General features: G+C 35.9%; 2 protein-coding genes across 9 annotated transcripts in view; both read right to left on the reverse strand.

The window, feature by feature from the left end:
* Positions 1 to 22,648, reverse strand: part of LOC126878095 (eye-specific diacylglycerol kinase) — a 53,374-nt gene extending 30,726 nt beyond the window's left edge. For all 8 annotated transcript variants that reach the window (XR_007695562.1, XR_007695561.1, XR_007695556.1 and 5 more), the window contains exons 1-2: positions 21,086 to 22,648; positions 8,430 to 8,571 (exon numbers count right to left, since the gene is read on the reverse strand). Coding sequence is in view for 1 of the 8 variants with exons in the window: in XM_050640552.1 (XP_050496509.1) it covers positions 8,430 to 8,571; positions 21,086 to 22,167 (1,224 nt within the window). In the remaining 7 variants the exon portion in view is untranslated. The remainder of the gene's footprint in view (positions 1 to 8,429; positions 8,572 to 21,085) is intronic.
* The window catches only part of LOC126878149 (transmembrane reductase CYB561D2-like), a 146,396-nt gene that overhangs the window by 85,067 nt on the left and 37,601 nt on the right, over positions 1 to 23,728 (reverse strand). The window lies entirely within an intron of this gene.

A 23,728-nucleotide genomic window follows, 5' to 3' on the forward strand; every position in this document is an offset into this window, starting at 1 on the left:
TGGACAGGGGGCCTGGTTTATATCGTTTCGCTGAAATATCGATGTTGATATTCTGAGAATATTGCCGTTGATGTGAAAAATTGTCACACGTATAAATAGAATTATGCCTATAATTATAGCCTATAAGTAAATACAAATGCTTCTGACAATTTAATTGAAATTATTTTTTCTTTACAGATTCCAGAAATACTTTTGCTCAAAAAGTTCTGGCCCCTTTGAATACGCTGAAATTTTGCAAATATTTTATTTTTCACAGAACGATGATATTAAATTGAGAATAAATAGTTCACATAGCGCGCAAATTATAAAAATGAAACGTTTCTCTATGAAGTAAATGTGAAAGAACACGAATCAATAAAAAAACGTATAACTAGAAAAAGATACAAAGATACATATCTCGAGTTATTATTACCTATAATAATAATAATAATAACTACATAATAATAAGTCAGAATCATATATCGAATGATAAGAGAAGAAATACCAAAGATACTCTAACAATTCTCCCCAACGAGAAAAGACACAAGAAAATATTTCACTGTATCGTCCAGGATGACATTCTTTTCTCAATCCACAAAGAAAAACAATCGATTCCAAATCAGATTTTCCAATCAAAACTAATTTCATCAACGTTAAATACATATTACAAGGATCTTCGAAACTTCGATAGGAAACATCGTGGAAAAATATCTGCTTCCCGACGATTTCTCCCTTAGTTATCCTTTCCAAAGTCACTCGACTAAATGGAACAATAGAAGCGTGTAATAAGAAGATAACACGTGGCCCGGAAATCATGCACCGTGTTCTTAAAAGCTAACACAGACAGAGAAAAAAACGCGGAGAGTATAATAACATTTATACAACGAAGCCAAGATGAAAGACGAAAAAAAGAAAGAGAACGAGAGAACAGCAAGAGAGTAATTAACAGGATGGTTCTAAGATCGCGCCTCCTGTACTTCTGAATTAAACAATCATTAAAATTCAACAAATACGTAGGAAACGTAGGAAGGAAGTCTGATAAAATGTTTTCCGTCGTCTGCGTAGAGACAAAGTGAGAAGAAGTCGGTCCGCTAAAAAGTAGCGTGTCAAAAAAGTAATTAAAAGCTGTTTTAACGTCTCTCGCTTCTTTTCTCGCGGCCGAGTTTCCAATCTGCGAACGAATTACCACAAAATAGGATGTTCGAACATGCTGACACGTTAAAAAGCGATGACTTTCGTCACCTCCCTTTTTTGTTTCATTTTTTCTTCCGCTCTTTTTTTTTTTTTTATTTCATTTATTTCGTCTGTTCAATTTTATCTGTTATCTCTTCTTTCTTCCTTTTCTTCTATTTCTTTTTTTTTTTTTTTTTTTTTATTCCATTTTCATAGCGCGTTCGATAAACGAATAACTCGGAATACAATGCGAAACGACAAATCACGGGACGTTTCCTCCAGAACGATAAGCGAATATGTTATCGGACAGATGATAAACGGTAATTATTTACTCGTTATTGAACCGACGAGTATTTAACGTAATAACGAGAAAACGATTACAGTAACATTTAATCGATTCATCCCGTGATTTAGCGTGTGAAATCGTATTTGCGATAACAATTGCATGAGATTATTGTACAATAGCATTCATTGCTAGCGACTATACATGTATAATATAAACGGACCGATATAATGGATCGTTTCCTACCACGCGTTCACGTGTTCTCCACTTCGTTTCGCTTCGATTTAATCACCTAATGTGTAGCATGTCACTTGAAAATAAAGAAATATATATATATATTCTTTTTCTTTTTTCTATTAACTGCTTGCGTAGGTTATTGCGGATACAGAATGACGAAAAAATGAAAATCAAGTTCGCCATATTAAGGAGTATAATATCAGCGAAAATAAACTTTAACGATGCGACTTATGTCTGCACATTTACGTACATAACCGACACATCTAGCCTAATTAAATAACATAATTGTACGGGTCTGTCTGTTATCAACAACGAGCAACCGCACAGGGAATTTTCCAGCGACGCGAACATCCGCGTCGTTTCGCTTTTAATTCGGTTGCGGAACGAGCGAACGAAAACCAGCTATGAAACACAGAACACGGGAAGAGGATGAACATGTAGCTGGACTCAAGTGTTTCCCAACGTCAGTTAATTTCCTGTTTCGACGATACGTCGTTCGATTTCGATGAATAGCCTGTTAAAACCTCGTGCATCCTTCGCGACGATATTCCACGTGAAAAGAACATAAATCATTGACAGCCAAATGGAAGTTCAGCGGCCCGTACTTCTACATCGATGTTCGTTGCGCTAGATGAAATTTATGGTTGCTTTGAAAACTATCCAAATTAAATCAGCCAACGTGTAAACGGCCTTCGAACAGCCTCGCAGGTTTAGCTGAGAAACATTCGCGCCACTATAATAGAAAAAGTTCGCCATATACGATTCGTCTCGTGCAATTTAGTTTTCAAGTTCCCATTTCGGTGTTCGATTGTTTCGTCACGGTGGTCGACTTCTATCGATTCGTTTTCCTATAGGTGTGTCGACTCGTCGAGTTTATTCGCACGGTGATGTAGAATTTCCAGGGAAATGTCGAAATTTAAACGATTTAATATCGTTTCGAAACGTCTTTGTTGTGTTCTTTGAAACGTGCAATTTTCCTACCGAAGATATTCAGCTGCTTATTCTTTGACGTTTCATCTACGTAAGAGTCATGCAACGTTCCGAGATTTTACAATTTTAGTACAAATTCTACTTGCTGGGGGATTCTCACATACGTATGTACGTACTTGCGTTTAGTTCTTTTCTTAACTGAACCACAAATTAGCCTGAACTAGCAGCGAATGCGTTTTCTAAGAAACTAACATTAACGAATACGACAAAATAATCGACAGATTATGGTATTTATTTTATGGCTTGTTACGGTAACTACGTCGTTCTTCTACATAGTCTAATACGTTGTTTAATTCGGAAAAAATTCCTTTAACGACTCTGATAAAGCCATTCTTGAAAAGGCCAATACATCATATAACGATAGAACATTTACTCTTTGCTGGTAAGTTTTAGAATGTGGCTGAGTAACAATGTTTATAAAAATCTTTGTAATACACCAACTGCGTACATTTATTAATATGCGCACCATCGAACATCTACGTTTAAGCATTTCTTTCTTTTTTTCTCATATTTCTCTCTACTTTTTTCGTTCTTTCTCTTTCCTTGCCCATTGCTTTTTCCATGTCTCCCTGCCATCCTGTATCTTCCTAACTGATCCCTTCCTTATTACGTTGTTTCTTTCTTTGTCTCGCCTTCCATTCGATTCCAGACCTACCCTTTTTTCTCTTTCTCGCTTTCATCTTTATTGGATATACTTTCTGTTCGTTTGTCTCTCCTTTCTCTCGTCTCTTTTCTCATCTCTTCAATTTATTTGTCTCGCACATCGCGTGCTTTTTCTTCGCTTCCTCTTTCTTTTTTCTTCTTCGTTCTATTACTTCTGCAAGAAATAGTTAAGCCCGAAACGTTGAAGATCAAAGTCGAATTTAGGCTTCCAAGAATTAAAATTAAAACGTTTACTTGTCCGAAAATTGGCTCAATAATTGTTCGAAATTCTAGAGAAGTTACGCAGTATCTATCGTCGAAATAGGAATCAAAGTCAAGCCATAACAATTTACGTTGACAAATTATGCCCAAATTGGATCGCGTGTGTTCAAGCGTACACCATACAGAGAAGGCAACAAAGATTCTCCGTGCACAGAACATTGTTAACGATGACAGAGATTTCTGAACGTGTACCAAAGTGTTTCAATTAACACAACGCAAAGGGAACAACATGGATGCGTACGTGAAAACGACGTCAGAGCATCGTTATCAGACCGAACCACTGCATTTTGTTACAGTTGCTATTGTGTGTCGCAGAAACGATTCTCTGCCGGCTTCTGAAAACTTTCCAACTATTCGCAGTTTCGTTAATTTGACGGAAATGTGTACTATGTTCACCAACCCATATTTCTCCACTCGTTTACACTCACAACGTCTTTTGTTCTTCGTATATTTCGCTTCGATGAAATACTTTCTCCTCTATTATATATTTCTGATATCATCTTCCTTTTCGATATTTTTAGAATAGGAACATAGATAACACAGATCATTATTTGCAGAAAGAATAAAGACGTTCCTTAAATTTTGTGAGAATTAATTTTGATACAGTAAGAGAAAGCAAATATTTTAAACAATTTTTTTTACTAGTCTCTACGAACGTCTATGAAAATTTGTATTTTTATCGACATCATTAAAAAATAGGCTCTAATTTTCATAACAGAAATTTGTATCGTCCATTTAATATCGTAACCAATTTTACGCGTGTTATATATTGTTGTGCGAGAGAGAATTTTCTCCGGATCATTGTTACATTGATTACTATTTTTTTTATAATAATTATAAATCTCCCTAATTGGTAAGTATAAATTTCAACAATCTTGGAAATTGAGGATGTAAAACAAAAAACATTAATTGTAGAGCGATCTGATATGTGCATCTATTGTCTGCCATTTTTAGTTTCAAACTTAGGCTTCTCATGAATGCATAAAAACCCATAGTCCACGCTAGAACTGCTAAAATAATCAAAATAACCAACTCGTAATTTTTCATAGAAATTTTAGAAATTTGTAACGGTGGCTTTCTGAATTATACATCCCATTAATTTCGTAGAATATTCGAATAAAAATCTATTTCTTTTCTAGTATTACATATTTTTTCATGTATCTTCCCCTCCCACTTTGTTCTCCTTTTTTCTTCTTTTTTTTTTTTTTTTTTGGTACAAATGCTCCACTATAATCGCCGATAGTTCTAGTACCAATACTTGTGTCTCTCACATGGGAATTTTTCTGTACATTTTATTTTTGAATTTTAGGTACGTTCTTTTACGTTACACATAAGACTATATAAATACATAAAAACATAGCTAAAATTCAAAAATGAAATGTATATTACGCGTTTAATATGTCGCGTTGTTAATTATAAATTTTATCAAACTTTGTAATGTAATTCTATTTTACTGTAACGCTGGATATTACTAAACTTTATACCTTGCCATGGAATTTATTACATGAAGCAAACTTTGAAAAATTCGTTAATTATTTTCATTAAACAAATGTACACGCGTGTATCGTCTTGGATAAAAACTATAGAGAATGATCGAGAATATTCTGAATATTATAACGAGATAAGATGATCCGTATGAAACTTTGTCGGGGCGTCCGCGAGCGAAATAAAATTCTGGTTGCGGGTAAAAAAGTTTCTGCAAACACTAGAGAAATGCTTTTTAAAAGTTTTGTCGGAAAAAAAGATCTCGTGCGCCACGGTTTTGCTCGACAGACAGTAATAACTGAATTCACGAATATTATTCGCTTGTAAAGGAAACAATTTATCATAAAAGTTGCAAAGTCCTTTCTCTATTCGCAGAAGTCCATGTTGTAACGTTAGAGATATAAGAATTGTTTATCAAATCGGAACTGTAACATTTTAATTGAATCGCATTACGTAAAAATTCCGTCTTACAAATAAACCAATCGAAGACAGTCGCTGATTGATTTGCATTTCATTAAGAATTTTGGATTGCGCTGTTAGAATCATACAAATTTCTATCGTTTTATTTCATTCGAATCGAACGATACGATGCACTTTGCCGTAGAAATTAATTTGAAGATATTTTTCTTTTTATTTGGATGTATTTTACAATCAATTCTCATTGAATAATTTAAAGTAAATAATTTGAAGATATGAGTCAACTCGTCGTATTTCGTACGTATAATGCAACAAGGCTTTTCTGACAGTTGAGTTGGAAACAATGGAAGCTACTATCGGGCTTTTATGAAACTCGTATAAAGATCTTAATGGAAAAGTAGAAGAGTTATAAAAATAAAGGGAAATTCATCGCTATCAAGAACAATTGCGAATGCGCGACAATCTAATATGCGAAAAACCACCGTATCGCTTATGAGATCACCTAATAATAATTTATTTATTTAGAGAAAAATTTCATATTCTGTGTGTTTGTACTTGTACCAGATACACGATATATCATATTTATACATTGCAAAGATTAAAATCGACCGAATTAAAATCAATGTGCTTTTATTAACTTTGAACTGTGTGATTGACGGGGCTTCTATTGTTTTCAATGAAATATCAACCAAGTTGGCAAATAATATATTCTCCCTTCTTTTACAATGAAATTCAATATAGTTAGAGTAGCAATTTCATCGAATGTATATCACAGTGGCCATTCGCAAATAAAGATAGAACAGAGGAAAACTATCGTTCTTTGTAATGGTTCAATCATATTAATTACGATTTTATTCTGCGAGAAAGATGGTTTTAATAAGTGAACAAACGGTGTGCGACAAAGTGACGTAGTTCTCGTTACGTAAGTCTCTTTTTTCTTCTCTTAATGCTATTCGCAATAATTCACGGATGAAAGATATCACGTAAATGAAAACTACGTATGTAGATCCTCGTTGGGAATAGTCGTGACGTAAAGGCGATCAGTTCTTGTCATAATATTCCAACTTCGTCGCATCAACTTTTGGTAGAACCACTCTTACGAATCGAAATGACAGAACGAGATCAATTTTTCAAACGACGCTCTACCTTTCCAATGTGGTTCTATAATAAATGTAATAAATATAATATTTATCGATAGTATTCACCCTCGCCTAACGGATATCGGACAACTGTCGACACGAACGTAGAATATTTTACTTTATACCAATTAAACGTAATAGCAACTAAAGAGACTTTTTAGTCCTGCGTGATACGTAAATTAACGACACGTAATTACGCACTTTGGTGACTTTCCCAATTTCGCCTGTATGACTGTTCTTTTTCCACGAAAAATTATTAGCGTTTAACGTATTTTCAGTTTAATCCTCTTAACGTTCAAAAAGGTTAGATTGGATCTTTCATTTGTTCAAACGTACTACTAATACGTATTAATTAATTGAACATTTATCGAAATCTAATTCAAACGTAAACGTAAACGTTAAGCGATATAATCTGTGTGATCGTCAAATGGATTATATCGAAGAAATGTTATATTTTTCGTTATTTTTACGAAACAACGAGATTCTATTTCTCTGAATAAGAGAAAAAAATATATTAACTTCTCGAAATTTAGAAAACTCGTTGAATTGCATAATTCTGTACAAGTAAACTTGAAACAAATAAATGTAGAACACATACTGCATGCGCAAGTACAGAAACGATCTGGCCTTCACCGTCCGACAGTGAAGTTCCTTTCGATGAAATAATTAGCGATACAAATAGATGCAGTTGAATAATTTGCATTCATAATTTTATTGGCAGTATTTCGATGAATTACTTGTTATACATTACTTCAACTGAATACTTTTACCGTTGCATTGCGTGTATCGTTACGATATCGACGCTTCGACGAAATATAATACTCCGACTAAATTGTTGTGGATTCGAACTCAATTTTCAATTGATCTGCAAATTGCACCATCCGCGAATGTAGACATGAGATCTTCATTACTGATGACTATTATTTATAGTTCTGAGAGATCTATATACATCGCGTGTTTACATTAAATGAATTTATCGACATATTTCTGTAAAACACTTAGGCAGTAAAATGTTTTATGTACAGTTGATTCCCCTCGTCTTTTCCATTTTGTATAATTGTACATACATATAATATGAATCAACGACAATGATGAATTAATATCACAAACTTATTTATTAGCAAAATGTGAAGGATTAATGTCATTAGGAAGATTCTACAAGTCATAAATAGCGAGTTATTGATATTTCCAAATTCTCTTGCATGACAGTGATATATACGTTTAGCAATAAAAAGAACGAAATCGTAGAAATCGATTTTACAACTTGCAACCGATTTGGCTATAACTTAAAAAATTGCAGAATTCAACAATTGTAAAAGAGAAGTTCACAATACATAACCACTAACTCGTTAATTAACCGATATTATTATAATAGAAAATAATCTTGGGTCTATTTGATAAAAATTAATAAAATTATCAGAAAGAAACCTATAGATAATCTATAACTTGCAACTTATCAACCCAGGCAATATTAATCATTGCAACATTACAAATGATCGATAATAATAAATTCTCTTGTACAACGGTAACAAATTAGCTACGTAAAAGAGATGAAGTTTTACAAATAAGCAGCCACCTGATTATCCTCTTTTCATAGAAAATTATACCTCTATAACTCATAAACCTATCAAGTTACTAATATAATTAGCTACTAAATCATTGTGCAAGAATATCCTCATCTTCCTATGGTCAAACCTAACCCAACCCTAATAACCTCCATCTATATCTATCCAATCTCGATCCTCTTTCTGCATCTCCAACCAAACGCTCGAAAACAGTTGTCGTTTACAGGTAACACTTACCGAACAGTCATTGACGTAACAGAAATCACCGGAAGCTGACGTCGGTACCCAAAGATGTTCTCCATTAAGTGCACCGGGACCCCAATCGGGCGTTGATCGGGGTTCACGGTGACCGCCACTCGTTCCACCCTCTTCTCTCCCTCTGAAACGGCAAGACACTCGATTACGGAGTGACACTTCGATATCGCCGGTGTGCTGTTGCAGTTGACGTTAATTCCTCTACAGAAATTCCATTAGGACGCGGACAATACATATTGGAGGGCCGATGGGAGGAGTGAGAACAGCAACGACTGTCTAGCAAAGTCTTCTGGAATTTAAATCCTCGTACAACTGGGATACACGATTGCACCGTATTTGGGACAAAGCCGTTGATCATTCTGCGAGGAATTAACGTAACAAACTGCACAGTTGACCTGTCATAACACATCGATTCACGTATCACAACGGTTAGACGACACTGAAGTAAGCGGGTTTTATCGACGTTTTCATGCTGATCGTACACAATGACGATTCGCCAAGCTAGATAGCGATTAGTATTGCTTTTATGTAGACTAAATGGTTTGGTTTTATTGTTTCATTGGGAAAACTGATTCGTAGATATGGAACGGTATTTTGTAAAATAAATCATGCCAGTGCAAATGAGATTACGCAAATAAATAACAATTATGTAATATCAGAGATATTCAGTTACGATACGAGGAGTTATAAAAATGATTAAAGAAGCATCGTAATATAGAATTTCTTGTGCCTCTACGAAAATGCCAAACGTGGATATATGAAATTTTGAGAATCCATCACGTACCTTTCTTTACGATCTAATATAATTTTTATTTAATCCGCTTATCGTTCCTGGTGGATTTTTAATCTTCTAAAAACAGGATTCTCTAAAAATATTTAAATTAAAAGAGTCAACAGAACTACTGCCATTCATTTCTTATAACTTGTAGATTATTTAATAAACATTCTATGGTATCCATATACAAAATGAACTAATTTTCTTTAATCCGCTAATCGTTCCTGGTGAATTTTTAATTAGAAATATTTTCTAAATATATTTAAATTCGAAGCATTCATTGAACCAATATGTATTTGTATACCAAACCAGGAACATTCATTTTTAATACGATCCTTTTTAATGTAACCATGTACGTTTCACTGTTCGAGTAAATCGCTTATAAACAATTACATTTTTCCATACTACGAGCATTTTATATATTACACAAGTGGCTCGACTGTGACAGACCCTTTCAAACATTCCCAGTATTAAATGAAAAAAATACACATCTATCTATCTCGAATTTGTTACAAGTCTATGACTAAATTATTAATAACCGCGTCTCCTGTAAATTTGTTCCACTTTAACGAGCGAAATTACTATGTATGACACCTTGTCCGATTCTATTTTGCTACACTGTGCAGGGGTTAAATAAATGACCGTACGTGTTTCACAGTTCAAGCGACTGTGTAGACAAGTTAAAAGCACAAAAGAGGATAGGAAGGAAGTTTCAAAATTAACCGGAACTCTTTGTTGTCTGGGTCGCATCTTCGACGAGACGACGTTGTCGGAAGAATGAGTTAATACCGTGTCCCGTAGGATATCGCGGAAGCATACTGCTGGCATCGTAAAAAATTCAAGGATACTTTAAATTTCAAAGACGCGACCCGAACATAATACGCGGCACGGCGTGCAACTTTAACGACAAGTCACCCCGTGGATCTGCCGTTCCCTTTGGACGATTATATAAAAATTTTAGGCCGTCGTTCGCAGCAGAGCCGCCCCTCGCGCAGCCTGCTTTCTGCATAATTAGTCCGCGGAAATTGCCGGATATCTAGGTCAAACACGAGACAGAAAGAGGGAACGCGAAATGACGTAGTTTTCCTCTGGCATGCTCGTTACAAACGACTATCTGTTGCGTATCAAATAGCTTCGATATGGAAAATCGAAACACGCGAAAGGCCACCGCGTTATTCATACGTCACGAAAAACGGAAATTATTCGTTCGCGTCGTCGTGCTTCAATGATTTTTCAAACTATATTCGTACGTGTATAAGCCGTACGTGTAGCATGCTTTTTGCTGAATCCAGCGAACCTAATATTTTCTACTTCGTTTCATTAGCAGATTCGCCACACCCGATCCGCCTAAAAAAATTAAAAAAGTTTTGTAATTCGCAATGTAAAAATTGTGGCATTCCTGTTTCACGTTGTTTTATGGGTGTTGTTTGATCAGTAGATTCAGCGATTGATTCACACTGTGAGGCCGTGTAAAAAACGCTGTCGTAACAATTCTTCGCTTTGGACTATAAACATATCGCAGTGCATCTGAAAGATAGCATTCGTTTTTGGATAAAGGAAATACGTGAAACGTGTTTGATTTATGAGAATGGAAAATCGTCGTAATATGAAAGTTGCTTTTCTCGACTGAAATTATTGTTTATACTTGATTTAGTTGCTTATAGGCAAGCTTTGCAAGATGTTTATAACGAGGTATACCTCTTGCTCAAGAATGTTTAAGGAAGATTTCGCACGGCCGCGTCTAACAGATCAACGGCAATCTACGCGAGATGAAAAGAAAATATTCAAAAATATTAACGAAACGTTATTAAAACAGTTAGGCCGGCGTAATTCCGATTACATGTCGAACGTTGATCGAATTCGCGAATAGATTGCAATTAATCGAGTTTGCAAACGACCTAGGGAGGCAGTATGATTATTTTAAAGCGATAGCCGCAATTAACAACGAAACCGGGCGACGTTGTAATTACCTGGCTCGCGGATCTAATCTGAGATCTACACAAATATTTCGTATGATTAATAATAATTGCTTATCAACTTATTTGTTCAATTATTTAGGCAGACGCGGTAGACAAATGTACGAATTATAGTAGAGAAATTATTAGAGCGATTAACATCTAATGATCGTCTATCGGTCTATCAGTCAGATCGTCTATATAAGTTTTCAAACAAAGAAGATAAAATACTTTTAGAATTTGTTGTTATACAAAATAGACGTTTGTTTTAAACGCGAGTATACATATTCTATTTCTTTTGTTGGATGAAAGATTTATACGAAGGCGAACTATTCGCACGATCAACATCTTCCAGGACCATCGTAACAAGCCTCTGAAAATATGAGTAAATATTATCTCAACGTCTACCTCGATTTAACAACTTGCGTGTTACGTTCACTAAACGCTATACACGAAACATTGCTTCCGTTCTAACAAAATACACGATTCTTTTATTTTATAAAATTGGCCAAAATTTTTAATTATTCGGATATGCTCAGGTCATCCCTAAAGTACTTCCCACTTTCTCTGCGATAGTACAACCATAGGAGAGACTACGAATAGCCTCGACTAAAAGCAAAAGAAAGACGACAAGATTCCTCTGGTTTTTAAATCGATTAATTAATTAACTTGCGGCGAAAACAGAGTATCACATGGAACCCGAAGAATGGATAAGAGAGGAGAACGCATGGTACTTATGTTGCCGCATTAATTCTAAATATAACGAGACCTGGTTAGGGGACGATGCGCTATGTAGAATTAGTCCCTTAATAATGAACGCTCTGCGGTCATTAAACATTCACAAACATCCCCTGGAGGATACGCGACCGTAATACAGAACCTGAAAATTCCATTTACCAATAGACCCATACTTCGTCCCCTACCCTCGGTCTCTGGTCCTTTGGAGACATCTCAATGTTCAGAAGTCCTTTGCCATCGAAATTCATCCTGTTTGTCAAATCTGTCGGACAGAGGTGGGAACATGGAATCCTTAACTAGTAGCTTTTCAAATTATTTAATGATTTTAATCATTCTCGATGGAATTCCAAGAGAAACTGTGATTCTATGTCTTTTTACGATATTTAATATCTACCTTCGAATACTTGTCCTGATAAATACAGGATATTCAATTTATCTGAAAGAAACTATCGGAGCAATGAACGTAACGTGTTTCGAATTAATATCGCGAGATGTGCCACGTACATGTAGACAGTGGTGAATTGTAATCTCAATGATATCGTTTCGATCGATATTGAAGATAAACGTTGGAAAGTTCAAACGTTTGAACGTCATCCGGCGAAAGGAGTAATAAATTATTATCCCTAGTTAATTAATCCGTATAAGATTATAGGTTAATTAAGCCGCGCCAAATGAAAGATAAATCTGCCAAAGCTTCCATAAACCAATAATTGTGTTCTTAATTGACTTTCGAGTTCACAGAGCCTCGTTTATTCAAAGAAATCAAGTGTAAACAAAAAGATAAAAAATGCAAACAATATGTAACTATAAAATTAAAACCGATCATCAAACAAAATAATTTCGTTATTATTGAAGATAAATCACGAATTACAAAATAGCAACAGTGAAACTCCTCCCTCTATAAATTTAATATATCACGTACACGTGATTATGTTATCTTGTACGAAGCCTTCTAAAATTTCATTAGGACTGTGGCAAGATCCGATTATCATGATTATATTGGTTTCAAATTTAAGGACAAGGCTGAAAATATAAGTTACGAGATATTTGGTATAAATACGTATTTCACAGAGACCATCAAAATATTTAAACAGTCTATCGTCCATTATATATGTTTCAACGGAATTATTTTTAACGCTTATACGCTTTTAATATAGCTGTTCATTCCGCATTCTAATTTTTTACTAGCTGTATGTTTACAGTAAATTCCTGTAACTTTTATATATTAGATTTTCCGAAAAGTATCTTTCTTTTACAGACCAGTCTTTTACAACGATGCGTCTTTATACAAACATGAAACCTAATCTGTCGAACGTTGCGATCTTTATTTCGATAGAACAAAATGGATCATACGTAATTCGATAAAATAATATAAAACGGAAAATATTGTTTATCCATCGTTTCCTAAAAAAACGAAAGAAACTTTCCGGACAACTTAATATATCTACGTATACCTTCAAATTGGTTTCAAATTTTACCAATGTAATTACGCCAACCCGCGTCTCGTTACATGCTAATGCAATTTCAGAATTTTTCATATAACCCACACAATATATATACGTTTTCTATAGTAAAATACTTTCATGAATCACTGTAATCTCGCACGACATTTATCACGAAAAATATCATGAAACTTTCAAAGTCTCATTCATCCGATACTTTCTTTTCATATTTTTAACATATCCCAACCTTTTCGTTCAGCGATTTGGATCAATAATCCTGGAGAAGGGTAGACGAACGCGGAAATCCATGACAGCGGCTAACTGCTTGAAAATTTTACCTTATTGACAAAACGTGTTTGGCGGGTCGATTGACGAGTTCGCTGCAAAGACCTCTGCGACGTGAAAAACGGTTTGGTATGTATCGACAGTTTGTAATACACAGCGTCAAACCGCGTATTGAAAAGCGGACCATAAAGAAATCGATGAAACTTCAATATCACCAAGATTCTAAACTTAATCTTTGACTTTCGTCTAAGGTTGATATTTTCCATTAAAAATAGATATATTAATATGGAATTTATTAAGCTTTCTAAGCATGAATTTCTTCTCGAATCGTATTTCAGCTTACACAAACTTGGTTTATGTATAATTTAATTTAAATTAAGTTCTAAACTTTATATTAATTTAAAATACTTTGAATATAGTTCGTTGTTACAATAGCTTTTTCCGAGATATTTTTGGAGACGTTCGAAGAATGGAAGACCAATCTTTATTCTTTTCTCCTTTCGTACGCGTGCCGAGAATATAAAATAGCAACTTCTTCTGCGAAAAGAACACCACAACATTCATTTAATGAGTTTTCGTCATCGAATTCAATTTATTTCTACAAGGGATAAATAGATTAGACTCAACTAGTTTGTCTTTTATTTTAAGCGATAAACAAGAAGATAATGGTTCAGCCATTGTTTACATACAGAGTTTTCACAGTGTAAAAAACAATTGACAAATTGTTTACATCTTTAATTACGACAAGTCCTATATTTGTTCTACGTCGATGTAACAAATCGACATCATCTCCACCTCAAAAATACTAAACCTCCCTGCTCTAATAGCCTACCATGAAAAGAGAATCGTAGAAGCTGCATCGCGTGAAAAATGAAACCGAATTAAACGACAAACACCAAAAGGAAGTAAACCGAAAGTATCGATTAAAGGGTAAAGTAAAGTTCTCATGCGATGGATAGATATATTTTTCATCGAAGAATGCACGCCGCTTTTACTTCCTATTTAATGAGCCAAACAGTTGAACGCACAGAAATTGATGGAACTCTACCTTCGACTCTAATTCCCTCATAAATCGAGTACCTATAGATTAATTGAGAACGTGATAAACGATGTAAGTGCCACAAGGGAAAATTTCCAATAGAAACGAAAAAAATTTTTTCTGTTAATTCCACTACGTATAGGTGCCATTTATCACTCGAACGTTATTGACTTTCAACGTTCATCGCTTTTATGGATTCTCAAAACATATACACTCAAATGGTATACCCACATGTATAAAGAAAATGTGACTGAGTTAAATTTATTTATTCGTGTATTATTCATTCGTCGTATACTTAATGATATACTCATCTATGCTTAGGCTATAATGTTCCTATATGACTATAGTACGATATAGTTACAATGTAATACTTGTCAAAGTTGAAGTAAATTATTCTGTCAATGAGTCGAATAAATAAATATTCATATCGCTACGTTTACCGACTTTGAACGGCTGATATTTCTTTAAAGCACAAATTTCGACATTCGTGAGAATGCATGTTGGAATAACGAAGGTTTTTTTTTAATGTAATGTACATCGCAATATACGTTAAATTAAGCAAATATACGCTAGTATAGTGTACGTTGACTAAGCCGTGTATTGTAAAGACACATCGGCATATATACATGAAATTTCTATGAAAATCCTTTCCTCAAAAGGAGTCGTCTTCTTTTTATTTTCCTGGCGCTCCAGTCATTTACTGCTCGTTCAAACTTAGTAACAAGAATTCCACTTAACAGCAGCAAAATTTTCAAAAAACATGAGAACTAAAATTCAGATCAACGACGATTTTATCCTCGCAACGAGCAACCACTGTTTCGAGGAAGGGTGACGTTTTTACGTATCATCAAGAACAAACAGCAACTATCGAACAACTTTTGCACACGTAGAGATGAATCCGGAGCATTAATTAAACGCCAAAATATCCTTTACGATTCGTTTTGCCTCTCTAATTACAAGGGCAAACGTTTTTCTCTGGTAGAATGGCACTTTTGCTCGCGGAGGAGACGAGCGGAACGCAAGTATCGCATTCTCCTGCTAATTCCTGGCGTTCGTAATTCGATTGCGAATGTTCGTTATCCAAGAAGCGAGCCAGAAATAGCTCGATCGAGGGCGTGAAACTGCCACTGCATTTTCCATTCTCTCTCTCTCTCTCTCTCTCTCTCTCTCTCTTTTTCTCTCTCCCAGCCAGCGAAAAATCTCGTTTCAATCACAGCCTCCTCTATTCCCATTTCTTCGCGATCGATCGTTACTTGTCGCATAAATGAAAAAAAATAAAAAAAAATGTCTTCAGGCTATTTGCCTGATCAAAATACGGGATAGGGGAACAGATTACGAATCGAAAATCGTCGAGTTAATATCTATTCTTGGACGCAGTCGAAATTCCATGACGGAATATTTTTGTGAACCGTAGGAGAAGAAAGGTTTTGAATCGCACCCTTCAAAAGCTGTTTCCTACTCCTACGAAAGAAGAGAGACAAACTTTTTATCCGTACGTATTACAAGAAATTGTTACATTCCCCCCAAAAAGGTGCTATTATTGTACATCTACCTATAAAAACTCGCTAAAAAAAGCATTAAAACTGCTATTAAGTTCACTTTAAAATTGAGAAGGAGAAACAAGACTGGTAAAATATGTTGCAATAATTTCATTTATAATTTAATACTTTATACGATAAATAAAGTACACATTTACAACATATTATTTTCAGGCAATCAGGAAAGAATTCATGCAATTTAAAATTCAAAGTCAGCATCAAATGTTCTCTCAAAGGATACCGTAAAACTTCTGAGCTGGTTCGTATATCTAAGATTTGAACGAAAAATCACGAATTGTTTGTTTCGATTGATTCGACTAATACTTTATACGATAAACAAAATATACATTGCTAATATATTAACAATTTACAGAAGAGATTCAGGCAAATTAAAATTCAAAGTCAACATCAAATGCTTACTCAAAGGATACCGTAAAACTTCTGAGCTGCTTCGTATATCTAAGATTTGAACGAAAAATCACGAATTGTTTGTTTCGACTGGTTTGATAGTTCTGGCGTCAAACGCTCGTTTCTAAATACGAGTTAAGTTTTGCGAGTTAACGAGTTTCTAATGGGCCAATAAGAAATCGACGGGTCTCGGTGTAATCAAATCACAGGCAATCGTATCGTAATCAGTCTCTGCCCCTAGATCGTGTTTCCAAAGATACAGATTAAGTTTTGCCAAGACTTCTCTTCTTCCGCGGAACTTTACCGTTTCGTCAATTTTGATTCAAACGAGGCGGTGTGAAGTTTTGAAAGTTGAAGAACCCAACCTCACTGAAAAAGTCCTCTGACGTACTTCGATCTAGTTTGGTTCTTTAACTTATCGAGTACCAATGTCGGGTTAACATTTTGTTTGCAAGCTTTTTTAATCAAGACGTATTATTAAATTTTTTTTTAACGTTTCCTCTCTTACTTCGATACGTACTACAGTTATATGAAATTTGAGAAAATTCAAGTTACGACGTTATGATAAACATTATTCTTTGTTAAATCATGAAAATTTTCATTGTACATTTAACAATTATAAATTATCTACGATGAGTCTGGCAATTATAAAATTTTCGATTCTTGTACGTTGTCTTACATATTTTTATATGTTGCTGTGATAAAGAACGTTCTATCCTTTTCTTCTCCAAAAATAGATTATATTCACCAAAAAAAAAGAGGGTAAAAACTAATTAATTTCTGTTTCGTAATTTATTATAGAAACCAGTAATATAACCGAATATTTTACTATACAAAAAATGAATTCAATAAAATAAATATCATATCTCGTACTTTACACTGTATAAAAATAAAAAATTTTAATTTTAATATTAGTTTTAAGACCCACTGTATTATCCTATACAATACAATGTATAACGTTGATAAAGGCCAATATATAAGTAAATCAATATTTTCTACAAGATATTATTTTTTAATACACTATTGACACTGTAATTAATTATATTTCAAAATAAAAATTATAGTCGTAACGTTCTTATTCCTCAAAAAAAAAAAAAAAAAATTTACGGGAAAGCTCTTTTTATCCGAAAAGTGGAAGCTGTGCCAAACTCTAGAGAGATAGTCTACTTTTTATAGAATTTTATACTTATGTTAGAACCACGACTTCAGAAAAGAAGCAAGATATCGATGAGTATATTTTCTTTTCTTTTTTCTTTTTCACATCTTTCAGTACCGTTTTGTATACGCAAGCTTTATGCATTATTTCACTACCGTTTAGTCCCTCAATGGGTGTCGTTATCGTCATTGATAAATTCGAACAGCGGAGAAACGCTTTCGATGAGCTTGTGGAGCAAACAATTTACGGACCGAAACGAATAAATATTTAGAGATCGAAATGATTTATGTTGTTTAACGGAGTTTAAACGTTCTCTTAACTCCTTCACCTCCGCCGATCTAACTTTGGACTGGTGAGAAGTGATTGTTGCGATTTCTGGTTTCATTTTTTAGTTTGATCTTCCTTTTCGTTTCTTCCATCGCGATACGGTGAAAAATTGTTCGAGTTCTACTGAATAGGACTGAGAGAAAGAGAATTACGATCGAATAAAAACTTTCTGTCCAAGAAGACAGTAAAGAAAATGCACAATAACTGGCCTTTCTACCCTTTGAAAATTGTCATTAAGCGAAATTATGAGTCGATTCGCGTGCATTTTTCTTCTCTATGCTCGCTGCATTCGACGAATAATTTCAATAACTTCAAATAACTGTAACTTCTTTGTCATTAATATTTTTATTTTATTTGTATTTCAGTTTCCTATATATCTTCCTTTTTTTTTTTTTTTTTGGTGAATTATACGTTAAAAAACAATTCTAACTTTAACGTCTTTTTTATCGAGATATGTTAACTCTTCGTAGGCAACCCGAGCCATTTACGCACACAAGCGAAATTTCAATCATAAATTTCATCGAAGCGAATTTTTATCTTTTATTCGTCTTTAATATCTCGCAGATATTTGTTTTGCATTAATATATTACCATACGAATGAGTTCTTTGATAAATGACAAATATTTGCAAGTGGTGCACCATTTCCTCCGAGAAAACAAAATTCCTTCGAATCAACAGGAATCATAAACAAAACTTACGCATTTCATAATGCTATTATCGTCTTTCGAAGCAAACAACAGTTTACGAATAAGTAGACAATAGCGGATTGTTGCGTGGAGAAGATTTCAAGAAATCTGTTCACGTAATCTAACAAAGAGAAACTTGTTCTTAGAGAAACGTACCCTTATTAGAACTGCTGTTATTACGTCGAAATAACAAGGTCTGACAGTGATTTTTCGCGACACTGCAAATAGGTCGTCTATTTACGTATTTAAATCGTCCGTAATGAAGGGGTTAGGCGATTTATAGTTGGAAGTAAATGCACCAAGGCAACGACGTTCGATAAGAATAAAGCAATAATAATTAGCCAGCTTCTTTACTTTCTTCTCGCACAGAATTCGTTTAAATTGCTAGAATCTTCGAATGTTCGTCGCTCGATAAATTTGATAATCGCTTTGTCACTTCGTTTAACTAAATTACCTGTTAATTTCTACGAAAATAAACGTCTGATATCGTGAAAGCGATTTATCGTGCTGAATTAAGAATAGAAAAAGACAAACAAGTTACGTGTATTATTAAGTAATTGCAAAAATTGAATGTTTCAGCCGTGTCTGATTTCTGATGGGATTTCTCACAGAACTTGTACGGTAATCTAGTGAAAAATCTCGTTATCCGACATCGTTTGGCTTCCACAAAGGACGAATTTCGAACCGAGAAGCTCGACGTTCTAGCAAGTCGCAGCAGCGACCACAATGAACCATATGGTTCAATTAAACACGTCGGAGTTCTAATCAACTTCTCTCTCTCTTGAATCGTTGACGTCTTAATCTTCCCGAAATAGAAAAGCCTGATCGAAGCTCGAAGCAACAAAAGACGTGGACATCGGGCCGTAAACGTACAGGCGGTAAAATTAAATTGCCTTCGATTAAACTGCTCGCGTAAACTGCGCGAGAGAAAAGACGGAATCGAGGAATTTTATACCGCAATTCTTTCTTTCTTCCCTCTTGCTTTTCGTCTTACGTAAATAAAAATAGCAGTTTCCAATGTTGTGCTGTAATAGGTATTAATTTTGACATGATTGCTAGGTTTAATAGAATTTAACGAGAATATATGGAGCAGAACTTTAAACACTTTAAATCCTCTGTCAGGTGTAGTGGATTGAAATTGCCCTTAAAAGTTCTTGCAATGTGTTTTTCTTTTTCCTAAGCTCTTCTCTATAAATAACGTAATGGTAGAGTATGTCCGGAAATGAAAGCTGATAGTTTATTTCATAAGTAATATATGGGTTTTTCCTGAGAATCGAGTTTAAAATAATGGCTTTGCCGTGGTAAAAGTTCCATAAAAGTAGAAAGATAACTAACGATTGTATAAAATAAAGCAAGGTATTACGTTACGTAATAAGTTCGTTCGCCTTTCATTTTATTTTAAGGAATATTATAAAATTGTTATTCGCGTTGGTTATTCTAGTCAAACATATGACATATAATACAAATAAATAATGTTTTTGATTGTATCGTTTGATGATAAAGTTCGGGTTTACAATATTTGAGATTATTGGAATATTTACTGCACGGTTAATATTGGAATATATCGTTGCAATGTTTTCCAATTTGTGAAATTTGGTACGACCAATATTTGATGAATAATCATTAGATAATTCAAAGAATTTATAATATAAATACACAAACTTCTCGATAAAAGAACAAATACTTTGAGGTAATGATCAATTACTTAAACCCATCATTTACAAAGAATAATAGAACTCATTACACAACTAAATACGTCACCGATCAATTACAGGGAACAGTTGTTTATGTAAACGATAGTAATATCGAAGATGTAAAAGCAATAGCATATTTGTTATAATAGATTCGTGTTTAGTATGCTCCGTCGGTTAACAATGTCGTTACGATGTACTAACAATAAAAGATACTTCTATTCGGAACGTGTTACAATTAATCACACATTGAAGCAAACGTGCAGATTGGTACATCTCGTCGAAATCATGACGCAAGCATTTCTCATTTTCATCTCGAGTTCTGAAAGCTACAAAAACGAAATAATCATTCTGCGCGTTAAATGTTAGCGTTTCGATTCTTGCAACACCCGATGTAATCACCGTGTACAGACGGCGCAACAACAAGAACAGTTTGACAAACACATACAGCTAACAGAAGAGAGGCCGAATAAGAAAGAAAAGTGAAGCGTGAGGACGACAATGATAAAACTAAAAATACAGAGATACAGAAACGTCGATGATACGGTATTCAAGTATACGGAACAAGGGACTTGTTACATTCACCAGACGTACCCACCCTCTTGGAGGTCGAGCCTCGGTGTCAGGCAGCAGAGCCGTGTACCTCGTCTGCGCCTCGGTAGGCAGAACGATATCGACGCTCTTCGACCGTATATTTTGCTGTGGAACGGTCAACGTATCGGCATCCTCGCCATGTCCATTCTTGTTATTGAAGCAGGAGTCCACGGATGCAGCGCGATCCCTTTTCAACTCCGGAACGGTCAAAAAGATATCTCTGACGACGAACTTGCATTTGCTCGAGCTAAGATCGTGGGTCGATTCTTCCTCGTCCTCGGTCGAGCTAACCACCGTCGGAAGCTCCAAAGGGTACGACGTTAGAGCTTCTTGTCGAGCAAGTTTCGGAGAGGAGATCGACCTCCTACGTTCCCTGCCCGGAAATAGACCACCTCTGACCTCGCTGATATCGGACATTTCATCTTGTACCACCTTAGGAACGACCTCAGGGACCACTGTATCGGGTGGTATCGTCGTTTCGGACACCACATCGGTAACATCTGGCTCTTTCTCGGTGAACGTCGTTAACGTGACTCTAATTTCTGGACTAGCTTCGCTCTTATCCACTAATTCGGAGTCTTCGTCCTCCGAAGTGTCGTCTACTACATCTGCTTCGTCATCGAGATCTTCTCTCGACGAGGGATCATCCTCGTCTCTACTAAGATAAAGATTTTTATATTCTTCCACGCAGATACAGTGGTAGCATCCAGAGACCTGAATCGTCGGTGTCTCCGGACGTCGAACGCTGCCAAGAGATTGTTGACTGGAGGAAGATCCATAGCTCCGTTCAGCCACGTCGAAACTCTTGGACCTTTGGCCGCTGTGCAATTGCGGCACCCTGAGCGTCGCGGATCGTCTTCCACGCGACGAATCTTGGGACCTCGCCGGTGAACACGAGGACGACGAGGAGGACGTGGTCCTGGTCGATCTGCCGTCCCTCACATCGTCCTGTCGTTTAGCTTCCAATTGGATCTCGTCGAAGGAGGCCGACCTGACTTGCTTCGGTACTTCGAGACTCGACTGCGACTTCATTTCCGCTCCCGTCGGGGTGCGCGACCTCTTGAAGGTCGAACGCAGCCTCTGCATTCTCACTTGGCAGCTATCTGCTGAAACTTGACTCGTTCGCGGAGAACGACAGCTCGAATCTCGACGACCAACACGACGAACCTCGTTCTTTCGCCAGTTCTTCCTCCTCCTCTTCTTCCTCCGTCCCGGCGGCCGCGCTCGAACCCCGATCCTCTCGCTTCTGAACGATCGTCGTCTCGCTGGGAAGCTCGATGATCACCTCGTTACACCTCGGCGACGAGGAAGCTGCCTGGAGCTGCCCGCGACCGCACCCTTCCGCCACCTTCGACTTTGCTGCCGGTCTGCAGCCCATCATAAGTTACGTCGACGTCCGTGTTTAGCTCTTATGCCTCTGAGATCCTTCTTTACAGTTTTACGAATCTTGTGTGTACTTCTCCGAAGCTAACCGAAAGGCTGTTTTCTTCGCGTTGAATGTCTCGTATACACTAGTTTCAATGCTTTACTGTGATCGTTTAAAGGTGAAGAAAGTTTCAAGCTATTTCATCCTCCATCCATGCAAGATTGAAAGATGTAAGATCGACATGGTTGATTGTCTTGTGCTTACCAAGTATCTCGAGTATCGCGATCACCAGGTATATACACAACAATTGTTTTAAGAGAAACGATTGTCTGCCCAGTTTTTCTTTAGCGTACACTGATTCAGTTTCCAAAACAATTTTTCATAGCAATCACTGGTCTGATCGTAGTAACGCTATCTTCTGAAAATGTTTCTTCAAAACGTTTGATCGTCTCTGGTAAATTATTTTTCACTTCACAATTCGCAGTGAATCTTCCCATCTTATTTGAGGAAAAAGAAGATGTCGATTACGTATGATGTATGTCCTGTTCGATACGAATTGTTTATAACGACTGACAATGAGTTATTTAAAGTCACTGTAACCTTGATTCGGCGAATAAATGCTCGATTAATTAACGTCCATGGTCTTGAAGAACTGCATATAGACGCAAGGTCTTTCACACGACCCCCCTTCGACGATTGATCTATTCGCTAAAATTACATTTCGGTGGAGAACGGGTCCGATGCCACGTGGAAACGACAACCGTCGATCCGGCGGCGCAGCATTTGCAATTTAAACTCCTTTCCTCGTCCGACGGGATTTCCTCATCACCGCTTCCAGCGATCATACCGTCTCAAATTAAACGCACCATCTCCGATGTGCGGCAAAATTAACTTTATTCAAGGTTGTTCCTCTTAGTAGTTCATCTTGCTGCTATCTCATCCCCATTCGAGTCGCTTAAACACGTGCAAACAACAACGTCTCCTTACTTTGCGAACGTAATTAACCAAATTTGCATAATTTTCAACAATTTCTTACGGTTCTTAATTTTCTTCAAACGTTAGAGGGACAGGTAAAATGTCTGTATACGTTAACCGTATTAAAAATACTTTTGAAGTAATTTCCACGACAACGTGGTCAGAATCAAGTTACCTCCACAACTCCATTCATCCCAGTCACTCGTAGATCCTACCGTCTTAACTTATACCTCTCGACGCCAACAAAGTATCAATAACAATATCGTCGCTCAACGTTTAACACCGTGACGAATACAATTCTCGACA

This window comes from Bombus huntii, chromosome 2 (genome assembly GCF_024542735.1).
Source record: "Bombus huntii isolate Logan2020A chromosome 2, iyBomHunt1.1, whole genome shotgun sequence".
In the NCBI taxonomy this organism is placed as follows: Eukaryota; Metazoa; Arthropoda; class Insecta; order Hymenoptera; family Apidae; genus Bombus; species Bombus huntii.